Raw genomic sequence first — 17,171 nt, forward strand, 5'->3', positions numbered from 1 at the left:
CGCTCTGTCCTCCAGTCCACTTATACTCTCTCTCTCTCTCTCTCTCTCTCTCTCTCTCTCTCTCTCTCTCTCTCTCTCTCTCTCTCTCTCTCTCTCTCTCCCTGCAGACCTGAATGAGTGTGGGCTGAAGCCGAGGCCCTGCAAACACAGGTGCATGAACACATATGGGAGTTACAAGTGCTACTGCCTCAACGGCTACATGCTGATGCCTGATGGGACCTGTGGAAGTGAGTCTGTCCCCCCATACACACACACACACACACACACACACACACACACACACCTCTGTATTGTTGTGGATTTAATTCCCAATCTATTTTCTCCCTCATCCCCCCCTATAATCTCTCCTTTGCTTTATAGCTCGGATATTCCACTGTGAAGCCTTTTCTTCACTCCACTACAAATGTAGCCGTCTGAATGCCAGCGCGGAGCAATGCTGATGACATATGCTCTCTATTATATAAGAAAAAAAAGTGTTCCCACTTGTGCGAGTACCTCTGACAGCAGCCTCACAATCCTCTGATACACTGTTGTGATTAAAGCCCCATGCTGATCCGCTTCATTATGGCGGCTCCACATTCTGAAGAAACGCAAAGGAGAAAAGTCTGAAAGAAACACAATCTTCAGACCCTCCAGTGAATGCACCATTCTCATTGGTTGCCCTGAGGCCGTCCACAGGACGGGAGTTAATGCCCGTACACGTCTCCCCGCCCCGATAACTGTTTTCTCCTCACGTTTTCCACTCCAGCGTAGCACAACTCCGGGTGCCTCATTTTTAATTACTTCTTTTTTTTTTTATCAGAATTAATTTTCCCCTCCTTTTTCAAGTCTGAATTGTTCACCACTTGAGGCGATCTCAAGCTATTCCAGGTGTTGTTGTGATGACAGCATGCTACTGTTAAACACCTTGCCACCCCCGCTACTGCTTTCGATCAATAGATCGCTGTAGCATTTAATCAGCCCGGCCAGCCTTAGTCATCAAACTGTACTCCAGGGTGTAGCGGCGGCAGGCGAGAGCCTCACTTTTAATTTACTTTTTTAGGGGTCCGAGGTTATTGAGAGAGGCTGGACAAAAATGGGTCGTATTATTATTTTTGGAGGGTCTCGATCTGCCCTGCGCTGCTCCACACTTTGATGGGGTTTAGATGGATTACGACTCTTTAGGTGGAGGAAAGGATGAGGAGTGGGTGAGGGAGGGTTGCGTGCACACAGAGCGACAGCGCAGTGCAGGAAACTAATAATGGCAGAGCGTGTGCTGTTCTGTTGTCTGCACCTTAGGGTCCGCTCGGCTAATATCAGGCAGTAGTAGCACCCTGGCTGGAGGATAAGGAGAAAGTGGGAGTATGTGTGTGAATGTGTGAAGGAAAGAGACACACACACACACACACACACACACACACACACACACACCACCCCCGCTACCTTATGGCACCATCCTGTGTTAATATGTGTTGTCTCCCTCTTGTGTCACTCAGACGCTCGCACTTGCGGCATGGCCAACTGCCAGTACGGCTGCGAGGTGCTGAAAGGTGAGGTCCGCTGTCAGTGTCCGTCGCCGGGGTTACGGCTGGCTCCGGATGGAAGGACCTGTGTCGGTACGTCCCAGTCTTCTCCACAGGCCCATGTTACCACTCCCTCCCATACTTGTGTAAAGCATCACAAACAACGATGTGTTACAGCTTTAAAATTTGGAATGCTTTTTTTTTTTGGAAGACCAAGGAAGAAAAACAAAACAGAAATGTATCCAAACGTATTCATCAATAGCCTGTTCTGCTTCGTCCTCAGGAATTTAACAGGCCTTGTCAACCAAGTGGTGACTTTATCCCTCCCCCTTACCCTCCTCCTTCCCTCCCCCGATCCTCCCATTCTTATGTGATTATGTGGAGGAGCTACTCGGATGGGACAACGGATGAAGGGCCAGTTGAGGCACTTAACCTGTGTCAGGTTTAAATACTGTTCCAGACTGGCCAGTTCCTGTTCCATGCCTCATAGTTCCACTTAAGTATGGGCTGGCTAATGGGAGGGGCGGATTTGTTAAAACAGGGACATCAATCATAAAAAATGATGTAGGAGGGGGGGGGGGGGGGGGAGAAAAGTTTGCCTGCAACAGGTGTTACGAGTGTTTCATGGAATGTTACTGGATCCCTCCAGAAGATGTTTCTACTTATATTTATGGAGGAGATTACTTCAACCGGAGCCTTAGATAGATGAGTCGCTGGTTTTAATCAGTGTGATGCCGTGACACATTTTGGTTGCAACTTTAAAATGGGCTTGGGTCCATGTTTATCAAACTTTTAGGAGTTAGAATGCTTCAAAAATCCAATTTAGGAGTAAAAACTACTTACAGCAAAGTATGCGTTCACTTCCACCCTATGCCTATTTGCTTCCTGTGCCACTGACTTCTATTGAAGCATTAGTCATAATCAGAGACCAGTATGAACCCAACATCTGCCCCCATTGTTCATTATTTTTAAATGTTTTTAAAATGTGATTGATCATTTTTAAAATATAGTAAATCATCAATCAGACTGTTTTTAATATAAAAATGCAAATGTATTATTGACAGGACTGAAATTGACAGGAATTGTATCAAAAGGAAAAAATGAAAGACAAAAATAAATGTTGAAGCCACCAGATGATACATCAGATAAATGGTATAATTAGAATTCAGTACCACATTGACAGAGTGCAGACAGTGAGGATACGTGGGAAGCAATAACTTTAAAATATGTTGCTCTCAGCCCAGACAAATGACTGAAGCTAAAGCATGAGGAGTTTGCCTATTCTTTGCAAGTAGCTGTAAAAGTGAATACATTTTACCTTAAACTTTGGCTTAAATCCCAAATTGAACTTTTAAGTAGTTTGGCAAGTACATATCCAGATTTACTGAATAAGTTTGCTTGACTGTGTTCAAGATTTGATGTTAAAATCTGTTTTAAATTTCAAATAGCCTATTTAAAAAACTGTGCACCTGCTTTTTGTGTATTGAAAATGGATCAGGCCGGAGATACCTTAAGGCGGATGTCTGACGATGCACTAGAAGGAAGTATCGACTTGTTTTCCCGTGTGACAGAAAAAGGCCTGATTAATGACCAGGCGTATTAACGTTTTTGCATTGTTGCAGAAGTTCGGCATGAGACGGTTTCGCATTTCAATGGTGCATCTCACAGAAATGTTACTATAAAAACAAATATAAACAATGGCTGGGTTTAATACGAGCTGATGTGAAACTAAGAATGAGGGTTCAATCGTGCTGCTTAAAGATCTGCAGCTTTGAAAGAAAAGTCGGTGCCAGATGGTACGATCGATTAAAACAGGCATTTGTGAAGCAATATTTCTATAAATGTCGACACGGTGACTGTCTTTATGTGTGCGTTATGTAAAACGTTGTAATTCCCCACTGCTCTGTCAGTCACCAAATCATTTAGCTGCTGGTCATTGAGCGCCTTGCTGTTGAGAGCCTCAACAGTAGTTGTTAAGGGATAAGTGAGCTCTGCCCACTTACTTTTTCCCATCTGGTCCAGGTGTTCAGGTGGTTTTAAACGGCGGCCCCTGTGACATCACGGTGCCTCGGCTGCATTATGCAGCAAAGAAATGTATTTTAAAGCAAACACGTGAGCCTCTCTGCGTCTAAATATTAATGCCCACATGCCTGCAAAGGTGATCAACAGAGACACTTAGAATAGGTCTTTAAATAATGAAAGAAGGTGTGTGCATTGTACTCTGCCCACTGAACAGAATGCATAATCTGCTTTGTTCATAAATGAATACTAACGAGGGAAGGTGGGAGAAGTCTCCCGGTATGAATAGAGATGTTTGTTTAGTTTTCGATTAAAGTGCCCTTTTTTTTAACCCTTGGCGTTTTTTCATTGCATTGTGTTATTTCGAGTGCATTATATGCTGTATGTGACCAAATCTAAAAGGGTTTTTTTTTTTTTGCGAAAAATGATGAATGCATAATGGTTTCATTTGAATATTTTCTTCCTCTTCCCCCCTCCTGCAGATGTGGATGAGTGTGCAGCAGGGATAGCAGTGTGTCCCAGGTTCAGGAAATGCATAAACACCTTTGGTAGCTACATCTGCAAGTGCCACGAAGGCTTTGACCTGCAATACATCAATGGGAAATACCAATGCCTAGGTACCGTCACAAGGTCTCCGCAGTGAGGCTTTCACAGATAATTCTCACAAAGGTCACAGACGTGCCGAGATGTTGCCGAACTATTTTAACCAGAGGCAAAAAGAAAAGATAAAACACAAACACGTTTACCAGTGCATGCGAAAAATAAGTATATAATAATTATAATCATTGGCAGGTAACTTTGTAGATTAATATTTTACATAAAAACCTGTAATCATTTTATTAAATATGATGCATTAGTATAGATGAATCTACTCTTATATATAAGTATTTTCTCAGTTTTGAAAATTTAAAAAAAAACCTCCTAATATGCTTGCAGATCTCAAAAAGACAAAGAAGAAAATATTTTCCAACAACTCCGATTTTTGCTCATAGAGAGATCACTGTTATTCACTAACGTGCTTTCACTAAAAACACTTTGAGCCCTCCTTGAAGAGGATATGAAGCAACTATCATTTGACATTCTGCTGTTATATCTGATGTTTTTCTTTTGCTCTTGCAGCCTGTAGCTGAATGTTGTTGTGTTTCCATTATCTTTCAGATGTGGATGAGTGCTCTTTAGGTCAGAGCCACTGCAGCAGCTTCGCCTCCTGCTACAACACACCAGGCTCATACAAGTGCAAATGCAAAGACGGCTTCAGGGGGATGGGCCACGACTGCAAACGTAAGAATTGAAAACAAACCCCCCCCCCCTGGCCCCCAATGCTCACTTTCGCAAAAAAAGGACCCGGGGCCCTCACATTTTTGTTTTCTTTGCCCGTGTTTAAAAAAAAAAGCTAGGAAAGCAGGAATAGCCTTCAGAGCACAGAGCTGAAATTCCTTTCTTTGTAATGGCTGTCAGTCGTCACTTAAATCGCCCTGCTCCCTTATCGCATGTGCCCAGAGAGTTTTTTTTTTTTTACATCTAGAATTTTTAATCAGCCAAAAAAGATGAGTAATCATCAACCATAACAAATACTTATTTTTGCTCGCTGACACAGTTCATTAGTCTGTCCGTCTGCATTTTCAGAGCAGCTCCGTGGACAAGAAGTCATTTATTCCCCACAGTTATTTAATCATCTACACAACGGGTGAAACAGTCCATGGAGTGGGGAGAGGATGACTCCTGGCGTAGGACGCTGCACATATTTCACCCTGTCGCCTGCCCAAGGGGGTGTGAGCCGCAAGTGTTCTGGGAGTCGAGTTGCAATATCCTATTTGTGTATCAGGTATCAAAGTCTCCCGCAACCTGAGAAGGCAATAACTGAGTTCAAACCTCTTGGCTTTGTCCACTCTCATTCCTCACTCATGAAACCCTTATGAAGTCCCCCCCCCCCAACACCACCATCCTCCCCCCCACCCCCCCAAAGTCTCAGTCTCTGCTCATGAAGAATGTGCGGAGGAACAAAGGAAAAGGAGGTGTTACCTTGATGACATCAGCAGAGTGAGGGGGATCTCCGGGGACGGACCCGTTTTAGACCTTTCCACAGACAGAGCATGAATATACAAATGTGAATATACAAAGAATTACTTATCAGGATGAGCACATGAACGGATAGCAGTATTGATTGATATATGACACGCGGTGCTGCCTTCACAAACTCCCCCACAGTCAGAGCCATCCCTCGTTCTCTCTTTAACAGTCCCATTGAGCAAAATATGTCCATAATTGTCTTTGAAAAAGGGCCCAAAACATGAATGTGAACTTGCAGCACAATGATTTTTTTTGTGGCTCTCTCGTGTGACCCGTTGCTTCAGTGAGATTTGACACACTCAATTTGTTTTAGGATGCTAACATTTAGTTAATAGATATCAGGAGACGTCTCGGTAGCTGAAAGGAAGCCCTTCTCTGCAAAAGTCAGACTAATCATTGCAGTTAGTCTGCAGTTGCACGCCTCATTAATATTTAAGTGCTCATATTTCAGTACTCTGTCTGCATTCTCGTATTTTTTCAGCCATTCCAAAGGTGGTTATTGACCCTCCGAGACCAGGCAAACCGCCTCCAAATCATCACAACCACATCCCCGACATGGATCAGAGGAGGACCACCACCACCATCCGCCCACAGGTGACTCAGAAGAGAATCTTCCCCATTGTTCCCAAATCAACTGCCGCTACCACGACTACCACAACCACGACAACGACCAAAGCACCTCTGCCTCCAAAGAGGGTCACCCCGCCTCCAAAGAGGGTCACCCCGCCTCCCAAGAGGGTCACCCCACCTCCAAAGAGGGTCACCCCACCTCCACGAAAGCCAGCCGTTCCCACCCGGAAGCCCTTTATCCCTACCAGGAAGCCGCCAGCAACAACACGCAGGCCCTTCATCGCAAACCCTACAGTCAAGCCAGCGGCTCCCACCAGACACCCCCCGCCGCCGCCACCACCGGTCACACCTGTAGACAACACCATCCAGAAGGAGGTCACCAAACAGAGAGGGGATGTCCACAGTAAGAACTTTTTATTTTATTTTTAACACATATAGGTTCCTATGACGGCATATTAGGGCCATCTTACGTAAACACGTATAAAAAAAAAGCAGAGATGAGAGGGGGGGCAATATTCAGAGAAAAAAAAGTAGCAAATTTCCGAGATTAAAAATCACACATTTTCAAGAAAAAGTCGCAAATGTACGAGAACATTTTTTTCAAATTTGTAAGATTATAAAGTCGCAGATTAACGTTTCCATACAGGTGTATGTAATGAGACTTGTATATTTTGATGTAGGCCTGCCAGAAAATGATTTCTAATGTGTACATATAGCCGAAATGAAAAAGTCTCATGCTTTACTATACAATGTTTCAACTTGCGACTTTTTTTTATCGGGAAATTTGCAACTTTATAAACTCATACATTTGCTACACCTACACTTTCTACATATAGAAGTACACATTATTCATATAAAACATTGATTAGAGCTGCTTTAACAGCTACAAAAAGAATTCAAACTTGTTGCGTCAGCGGCTTCTAATCTGTGTATTTTAGCGTTTGATAGTGAAGTGAAGCCTTTTGTATTTGGGTCACAGACTTTAAGATAAAATGGCGCTCGTTTGTCTCAACGATTCATCTTCATCAGCTCCCCGACAGGTTACCTCGAAACAAATTGGAGCATATTTGCATTTTTCTTCATCTGAATCGCAACACATTGCGTTTATTGTGACACGTCACCATCTGGGGTATCAGAAGTGATGTTTACCCGACAGATGACGTGTATTATGTTAATTTGGTATTCAAATAATATTTCACATGAATGTGTGCACACCGCAGTTGCAGGTTGCCACGTGTATACATTTGATCTGCCTGCTTACAACATGAAAGTTAGTGATTGTTTTTCATGTAAAGTGGTGAAAATCAAAGGTCTGTTATCAGATTCAACATGAGTCAATGAGAGCTCTGTGTATTATTGCTTGAGGTGGTCGTCTCATTGCTATGCTCAACCCTCTCGTCTCGATTAAGCTATTACAATATGATACGCAGCTTAATGGCCACAAGATGATAAATCAGTTTCAATAAATGCAAGAGCGTTTAAGAAAGGATATTTTCCTGTCAAGGTAATTATCTCTTTGGCTTCAGTTAACACACCAACTGGTTCTCAGCCAGACTGTAGTTTATCCACATGTCCCGCGACGCTCCCTGCCAAGCGTATCCGTGACACCGTTTACATTCAAAATGCATCTTCAGGCTTTTTTTTTTCTTAGTTTGACATCCTCGATGAAAACCGTATTATGAAATTGAATTATAAAAAGCGCTGCAGCAATGAGAGGTGTTTAAGATTGTTTCTTTTCTTTTTTTTGCTTTAATGAAGAAAATAACCATCTCAGCCATCTGCTGCTTTCTTCTCACGATGTTAAATGAATGCGACTCTTCACCAACGATAGACCTTTTTTAATCTCTGGAAAATGGGACTTGTTAAGACTTAAATGTGTTTTTTTCTTCTTTCTTTCTTTGATCTAGTAGATGATTTTTCTGCAGGTAAACAGTTTTATAAGAATATTAAAAGGTAAGACATACATATTCATCCACAGTGTGAAATAGTCACCTGCTGTTTTAGGAAATGAACTTTAAAGCGGGTGGCGACAGGGGAGGGAAGTTGGAGAGTATTAAGAGAGGGCGAAGACATCGTTGGTTTGGGGATTTGTTGGCAATAACACAAAATGCAGAAGAATGCAAGCTTTATCTTTTGAATTCCTTTCATTGCCCATATTTAACTTTTTGTATCCTAAAATGTCAACACATACAAGAAGCAATTCGACCAGGAACTACAGAAACAAATGCAATTGCAAATGATTATAAAGCCATACAGAAAAGGCACCAGAATGTGATGCTTATTGGAATTCAGATGCACCAACACACAACACTACAAATTGCATTCAATATTATAATCAAGCACAGATTCAGTCAGTATTTTACCAAAAGCAAAAGTCTCTTTTGACATAGAAGCGTCTGGTGAGGAGCAACAGCAACGTGCTGGATGGGAGGTGGGATACTGTGGTTCCTGCTCACCTTGCCAGATGGCATCATATAATTAGAAAAAGGAAAGAGGAGAGAAGATTACATTAACACCTGTCTGCACTGCTTGGGGGAGACATCAATCTAATAGTTTTGCATCACGGCAGAGCAGTTGTAGAATTCAGAGCTTCCTGAAGACGGTTTGAATAAGCTGAGAGAGGGAGGGAGGAGAGACACCGCTGAGTGATTATTAAAATAATTAGACGCAAATAGGAATCATTTGAATAAGCGCCCCATGGCATGAAGAATGTCTCAGCTGTGCCTCGAGGGCAGATGTGCACAGAAGTACGAGCGAGTGTCAAATGAAAACCTACCTTTAAAGAAAAGTTCAACATGTTTGGAAAGACACAAATGACATTTTCAGCTGGAAGATTGATACCACTCCTTATGTCTGAGCGCAGGATCGATATTGTCTTCTATCTTTCAGCAAGAAAATGAACGAGCATTTTCCCCCAAATGTAAATGTATTTCTCTGTAAAGGAGCTCCTGAGAAAACCCTCAAACCTCTGAGGCTCATATAACCTTTTTATTTCCTCTCTATCGCATTAAAAATGCATTTACATTCAGCTTAAACACTGTTTACCTCCATAAAAGATGACGTTAAGAGATTCAATGTTCACCCACAAACAAAAATGTGTATATCATGATTCTTCAACATCATGTCAACAAAGGCAAAATGAATCACACTGCATATGGAAAAGATCAAAGAGATTAAGTATATTGTGTTTGTTTCCAGTCAAACTCTGGCTATTGTTGTAGATTTTGGCACAGCATAGGAAATGTTATTTGCTTTTATTGACCTCCCAAATATCTCGAGGAAATGAACCACAAAAGCTCAAGAGGTAAAATAACAAACCAGTGGATCTGTTTCTGCATATTTGTTGAACAAACTGATTGTTTACAAGGTCACTTGCAGAGAGTTTGAGAGGGGTTATTGGGGTTCTTTCTTTTTCTTTGTTTAGATATCTAAGAGTCCTCTCCTAACACTAAGGTTGGAAAATCCTCAGAATACTTGTCTTTGTAGAAAATGTCTCGGTTACTCTGAATAATCTACTGACCTTGATGGGAAACGATTCCATTAGAGCTACTGTACATGAAACACGTTAACAGTGAGCTCTGTGAATCTGACAAAGGAAGCAGACACACGAGACAAACCATAATCAATCATTTGTGCAGAACAAATTCGATGGCATAGTCCATGTGACATACATATCCCTTACATGTTCATGTTGCATGTCCCTTAATTAGAAACTATTTGCTCTTAATATTTCTGCTCTGACACAAGAAATAAAAAGGGTTGGAGGGGGACTTGTTCCTTAAAATACTCCCCCCCACACACACACACACACACACACACACACACACAGATCCGGATGCCTGGGATAGCTGGAGAGCCTGGTGTATGACTATGACCTCCCCGCTGTCAGATTCCCCCGACTGTCAGACTACATTGCAGTCTGCCAGGTGCTCGTGACCCAGCATGGAGGAGGTTGGGCCCCTGAACCCACCCGGCAGGGTGGGGGGGTGGATTGGGGGTTCAAGTGCAGGTTCAAGTGCAGGTTACAGCGCGTTCACGACATAAGAGCAAGAATCTGCCTGGGATGCTGGGAATAGTTTTATTAATAGTTTGGCTCATTAAATCCCAGTGAATTATTGCATCTGCTATGAATGCATAGTAAGATGATGATGTTCATCTGTATTCTAAACTTTTTCTAAAACCAGTAAAGACAGATTTCATTCTAGAGTATTCGAGTAAAACAGCCTTTTTTTCACACAAAGGTTTCCACTGTAAAAGTACAAGAAACATCTCTCTATCTTTCACTCGTCAGCGACCTTTAATAAGACCGCTCGGCTGATAGTATTTTGGGTGGTGTGACCCCATTGGAGGAGGAAAGAGGCTATTTCAGGACTAGCTGTGTGTGTGTGTGTGTGTGTGTGTGTGTGTGTGTGTGTGTGTGTGTGTGTGTGTGTGTGTGTGTGTGTGTGTACGTGCTGTAGCTCCAGGTTGTGTGGCAGCAACAAATGCCCGGACATTGTGCTCCATGACGTTGCTTTGACTTCTGGTGTCTCTGCAACTTTTCTCAGGTATTCCTGTCCGACGTTGAAGGTGCTTAGCTACGGATATGCGATGCACTAAACCATGACATTGATTCATCCTTGCAGAGCCCTTGTAGAGTAATGACATCGCAGAGAGGATGCCAGTGAGCAAATACAATATATGTGTTAATCCTTTATCCAAACCCACGTCTGTCCCCTCTCCCCCCTCAGTCCCCCGGAACCACGACCACAACACGGTGCTCGGCGTCGACTTCGACATCGAGCTCGGCAACACGGCGGACGAACCCAAGGACGACCCAGGTAAACACGTCTGACGGAGACCATCGACAACAGCCTGCACACGTCAAACGATGACGAACGAGCCGCATCCGCCGCAGGCAAAATTACACCGACAATCAACTTCTGCGGCGGTCGTTTGCCGAGGCGGAGACGTTCTAGTGACCAGATGTGTGTTGATAGGCCTTTCACCAAGAGGTGACACGTGACATCTGGCCGCATCCGTTTGAATCATGTCTCGCGGCTCAGAAGTGCCAGACAGTTTTCCATCCCTCACATTAATGCGCTGTCGCTTGACTGCTTCATTAATTCATCATAAGTTCGTCAGCTCACGAGTCCGCGGTTAAAGCCGCCATCAGAAAAATAGCCTTTGTGATCATACAGCACTTCATCCGTCATGTTTGTTCCATGTGATTCATTCATATGCAGATTAACTTGCCTAATGGGTTAGTTAATTGTTTATTTTTGCTTTAAGGCGCATCAGCTGCTTTGCGGTGCCGACTGAGAATTCATGTTTAGTTGGTTCAGAAAATGAGCTGAGATGTTTTTTGCGGAAACTCCATATCGGGGACAAAGTGATGGATGTTATTCTTATCTTGGAACCAATTTGTAAAGCGATGCATGGATGATGCTCCAACTGTTTAGCCTGCCTTCCCTTAATCTTATTGTCTAGGGCATCATCGCCGGGAAAGAAATCATCAGTCATTGAATACTGTGACTGGCTTTTGTAAATGTAGTGTGCATATCTAGAAGTACACACACAATGATTTATTTTTTTAAGATGGATGAATTTCCACTTGCGATTTTATGCAGCTCCTTTTCCCCTCGATTTGTCCTCAACTATTTCAACATTTCAACAAAATGCGATCTTATTGTAGCATCGCACTCATCAGAAGGAGCTTCAACAGTTCTCCCGTGAAATATCGGAAGGAAAAGATTGAAACCTCCTTGCATGAGTGTGTGTCCTCTACTTCTCTAAAAACGTGATTCTCTGCAGAGTCGGGGTATCTGAGCTGCTCCTTCGATGACGGCCTTTGCGGTTGGATAAGGGACAAAGATGGAGACCTGCACTGGGAGACCACGCCTGATCCGTCAGGTAACTGGAGGGCCATTCTCACTGGAATGGAGAAAAAACGCTTCTTTTACAGTCAGTAAATGAAAATGAGAACAGCTGCGCTCCTTCACTGACACACAAACACACAAACACAACCGAAGCAGCTCCGTTTTGTTCTACTCAATTACAGGTCAGGATGAAAATGACTTGAGGGGAAGTAGTTTGTCTTTTCTGCGGATTAGAGCTTTGCTCTACAAAGTGATGCAAATGAGAAGCGGATCACGGGACCCGTCAGCGATACCTGTGGCTCGCATTAAAAAGGAACACGACACTGTTTTTCTGGGGATTTAGACGAGGAGGAAACGTGATGATTTACGTTGAGGGGCCTCATTAGGCACGGTGTGTGAAGACTAAACAGTGCAGGCGCACTGGCAACGTTAAGGCCACGCTAACTACATCTGGCTTCCTCTGCCAACTGGCATAATCTTTGCAGTTATTAGGGCTTCTCCTGACACTTAGACGGAGGTCTCGTCGGAGACAATAAAGAGCTTTAAATTCCCTGGGAAATGATATACAGTAAATCATAATCTAAGCTTCGACTCAGTCATTCCTTTTAAGAGGGCATTTCTTTTTTTTTTTGTTTAGTTTAGAACATTTGAATTTATGGATATGCACGTTTCCACCTTTTGATTTTTACTACATCTTGTGTTTGAAGCATGTAAATGTACCATCCCTTTGAATTATTGTGAGTAGATTGCCACAGGCAAACACTCATGGCTGTGAGAAGATCGGCACCGATTGGATGGGAGCCCTAATGTATGCTCTGTGGCCTGCAGATACGTATCGTCTCCCTTTAACAAAAAGCCCCCACGCAGATCTGCTCGATAAGTGAAATGCATCAGCATTAATCAGCCATTACCCAGAAGCACTTTCAACTTTACGTTTTTAAAACTATACGTCGCTTTTATCACTAATTTATGCATTAATTAAGGAAAAAAGGAATCAATTTGCCACCAACTGTACTTTGAGGTGATGAAACATTGGAGGCTCAATTACTTTTCAACTATTTTTTCACAGTTTCCCTTCAACGTATTCTGACTTCTGTCATGGATGGAATATTGTTTTTGTTTGCTGTGACAAACAGACCTACCTTAGTTATTGTTTGTGCTGGCATATGAGGTGAATGGATGTATTTTATTTGTTTAAAGCATTTAAAAAATATATTTACAAGTCTGCAATGCATTTGGAAAAACTCAACAGCAATAATATCCCACTGACTCAAGACAATCCGGAGACCTACTATGCCAGTTATTCAAAGCCAATTGAGAAAATGTTCCTGAAAGGAAGGTTTATTTTAGTGCTGCAATTAATTGGAAATGTTGTCCTTTTTTTTTAATCTACTTCAACTAATTGTTTCAAACCAATTTAAGTCAATTAAGTAAAATCAATGTCTAAATATTTACAGTCCATGAATTGTGTTAACATAAAAAAAAAAAGGTCTGGTGCACCTGTTTCACTTTTTAGTGCTACTTTTTCTAAGATACAATTCAGTCATGCCCATAATTGAGTAAAAATTTATATTCTGTCTATTTCCATTCTATACTTCTATAGGTGGACGTTACCTCACCATTCCTGAGGTAGGCAACAAGAGGACTGGGCGAGGGGCGCGGCTGGTCCTCCCGCTGACCCCTCCCTGGAACGATGGCAATCTGTGCCTGTCGTTCCGGCACAAGCTGGCGGGCCACCACGTGGGCATGCTCCAAGTGTTTGTGAAGAAGGGAAAGCAGTACAGTCCAGCAGTCTGGGGCCGGACGGGTGGAAATGGTTGGAGGCACACCCAAATCACATTATGGGGCACAGGCCTGGAAAGTGTAAGTATATAAAATGGTGAGATGTACGTCAAATGTTTGTGTTCCTGTTTATTAAAAAGCAAATTAAAGCGTCTGGAAAACATGATCGTAGTACATCAGTGTGCACCTGCTATTCACTAGGTGATCCTGAAGGGGGAGCGTGGGCGAGGCAGGAGCGGCGAGATGGCAGTGGACGACATCACCCTGAGGAAAGGCTCCTGCACTGAGGAGCACAACCTGAGGAGACTCTGACTGACAGAGCAGAGAAAGGCAGAAGGAAAAGAAGAGGGCGACGCACCTCAAAGAGAAGTGACTCTGCTGTGATACACCCTCACTCTGCCTGGCGTCTCGCTGACGCCCCGCCGCCCCTCCCAGTCATTCTGTGAACGATATCCAAAAAAAAAAAAACGGTGCGTCTGCAGAACGGCGGGTTTATCTTTTCTCCACGTCCAACGAATAAATAAAGACTAAATCGAAAATGCCATGGGCGAATCCCAGCAGCACCCCCCTGCTTTCTCAGCCTCCCTTTCACTCCGTAACCTTGTTACTATGAAACCTGCATGTACCCGCTTACCATGGAAATGTCCTCCACATAACAAAGCCCTGGCAGCCTTCCAGCCAGAGCGCTGAGAGGCCCGCGTTCGCTTCATTTTTTCCTGGAGAGAGGATCGTTCCCTCACTTAGCAGTCTGCTTTTGACTTGCTTTGATCATATAGCCACAAGCCATTGCTTTTTATTTGCCTGATGTTAAACATGTGGACAGGGGTGCATTTTGGGAATGTTTTGATCAACAAAGTATCAAGAGATGGTATACATTTCTTTGAGGTTTAGAGATGGAAATTTAAAAAAACGTAAAAGACAAATTGTCAATCTTTCCAGATGACTCCGAATTCGGAAAAAAAAAAAAAAAAACGAGTCAGTTTAGCCCTACTTTTGTACTGCAACTGTTCTACAGCACAATTTGGACTGAAACGCAGTTTTTCTTTTCTTTGTTTTTTTCATTGTCACAGTATTTCAAAGATCTGTTTGGTAGACGAGGGTTTAAAACACCTTTTCTACCCTGATATTTTATTGAAGCCTCCTAAAGTTGTTTGAACACTCATGGTCATTGTTTCTCTGATACTGGAAAACGTGTCAAACCGAATCAGTGTATGATTTTATGACACTTGCAAATCAACACCTACTTTCTATTACACAGTACGTGCTTTGTTATATTAAGTGCAGTTTGTTATAAAGACGATACCAACGACTTTTTAGGCTTATACAAATTGTATTATTTAAGTGTAGTTGTGTGTGTGTGTATATACTCTGAAGATCTGCCATCCCATTTGTTGTGTGGTTAAATATGTAAATTCATACATGGATATTCATTTGATTTGAAAGTGGTTGGTATTTCAACTTCTAATTAAAGAACATGTATACGGACGGACACCGTGTCTAGTGCAAGGCTGTGTTTAACGTGCACACATTGTGTACGTCCATGTGTTACGTGTAATGCTCGGTCAGCACATCATATGCTGAGAAAATGAAGGGCATCGGCTGGAATTCAAAGGTTTTCTGTATGCATGGGTGCATTCACCAAATTCAGACTTATCCAGCCCAGTATGTAAATAAAATACATTTGACTGATGCTATGAACCAAAGCATGATATTTCTTTTTCTAATCCCTGACAGCAAAACAATGTTTAAAAGAAAGGTAAACCATCTTTTTTTTAAAGGTATCTTTTTGAGTTTTTGACTTCTAGAAGCCTTTGTTGAGATATTTTTTGATGAGCAGGTCCCCTATTGTTTGTATTGTGTTTACGTGAGCACACAGCATATCAACAGCAGGTGATGCTATAAAACTGAATGTCTTTTGGTGATGATCAAACAAAACAGTGAAGGTCAAAAGTATACATTTAATATAATGATGCCCTAGAACTTCAAAATACCCTCAATCATGCTGAGGCAGGGTGAAATGGTCCCAATATTTCTCTTATTCTTGCTTGATTTATATGGTACCAATTCATAACAAAATCCAATTACTGCTGTATGCTAAAAAGTGAGTTCACAGAACTTTCATCTCTGATCAGTTCCCTTTCATTTTTACAGGCCACTTTGTTTTATTTGGCATAGTTTGAAATTACAATATGAGTCAACTTTGGCATCTAAGATTTCTTTTCTGAAAAAAAGAATAATTTATCATTTCAGCATTAGAGACTGGCATATCCTTAAAACAAATCCTTACCAAATATGTCATCTGGAATATTATTTTGTGGGAAATTGAGTGTGGAAAAATGCCACAGAGAGAACGGTAGTTTTCACAGCACATAGCAAAATATTCAAAATAATAATAAAAAAAAGATTTTTTGCAGATGCCAGGCTAAACCCAATGAGTGCAAACTCTCTGCAGGCTGGCACAAAGCAGACAGCTACATGCTTGGATGAAATATTTCACAGACCTTGAAAGATGCATTTATTTATTTAAATGACAACCATGGAGCATACATAAATAACCATTCCAATGCATGTAGATGTTTGCCCCTAACCAAAGTAGGTCTAACTGGCTACTTTGATGTATACACATCCTCCCTGTGTTTTCTGTCGTCTATGGCAGGTTGCCATGGTAAACCTAGAGACCTTCATCTCGTCCCATTTACATACTTCAGAATACCTCTTTATGCATGTTCACAAAACTGAATTTTACTTTACGGTTTTCATGAGTTCAGCGTCCGTGAACTTTGGAGTGTGAATCCATGCATTTCCATGATCTCTAAAAAAGTGACATCTGTTGCATTGCCTCTCTGTTTCTCTCGCTCTCTCAATTTCAATGGCGCTCTATTGAAAGTGTGTTGAAGGTATGAAAGTTTCAGTGACCACATGTTTTGGTGTCTGGCCGCCATGATTTTTTGTGTTTGCCTGTTCCAACGTGTGGTCACCGAGGCTGTATTTGATTAGGATCTGTCTCTGACAGTGGAGATCATTTGTCAATTAGGCTAATATTCCTATCTACTTTGGCTTTCTTCTTCTCAATGTGTCTTTGTTATAATTTAATTTGCTCTGATTGGTTTTGACAGCAATTTTGTTGTGATATTAGTTGGAGTCTGAGACGTTGCACGCTGAGTCTGTTTTGGTTTTCTTTGCAGGTTTTTTTTTTGTTGACATACTATGACTTTTTTCATGACGTTTTTCACCAATAATAACAATATAACCTTTTTCGAAATAGTTATGACTTTTTTCAAGAGATTGTTTTGACAAACTATACCATGCCGTTTTCTGACATACTATTACTTTGTTCATTACTTTTTCGGCATACTACAATATCACTTTT

At 42.0% G+C, this 17,171-nt stretch overlaps 1 protein-coding gene across 4 annotated transcripts in view; it reads left to right on the top strand.

Annotated features, from left to right (window-relative positions):
* npnta (nephronectin a) overlaps positions 1–15,491 on the top strand; it is a 42,316-nt gene extending 26,825 nt beyond the window's left edge. For all 4 annotated transcript variants that reach the window (XM_084006176.1, XM_084006177.1, XM_084006178.1 and 1 more), the window contains 9 exons: positions 108–227; positions 1,476–1,595; positions 4,004–4,138; positions 4,680–4,802; positions 6,073–6,564; positions 10,892–10,981; positions 11,955–12,053; positions 13,623–13,882; positions 14,003–15,491. In XM_084006176.1, coding sequence (XP_083862302.1) covers positions 108–227; positions 1,476–1,595; positions 4,004–4,138; positions 4,680–4,802; positions 6,073–6,564; positions 10,892–10,981; positions 11,955–12,053; positions 13,623–13,882; positions 14,003–14,113 — 1,550 coding nt within the window. In that variant the 3' untranslated portion in view covers positions 14,114–15,491. The remainder of the gene's footprint in view (positions 1–107; positions 228–1,475; positions 1,596–4,003; positions 4,139–4,679; positions 4,803–6,072; positions 6,565–10,891; positions 10,982–11,954; positions 12,054–13,622; positions 13,883–14,002) is intronic.
* Positions 15,492–17,171: the final 1,680 nt, after the last annotated feature.

This window comes from Eutrigla gurnardus (assembly GCF_963514095.1).
Source record: "Eutrigla gurnardus genome assembly, chromosome: 3".
Taxonomy (NCBI): Eukaryota; Metazoa; Chordata; class Actinopteri; order Perciformes; family Triglidae; genus Eutrigla; species Eutrigla gurnardus.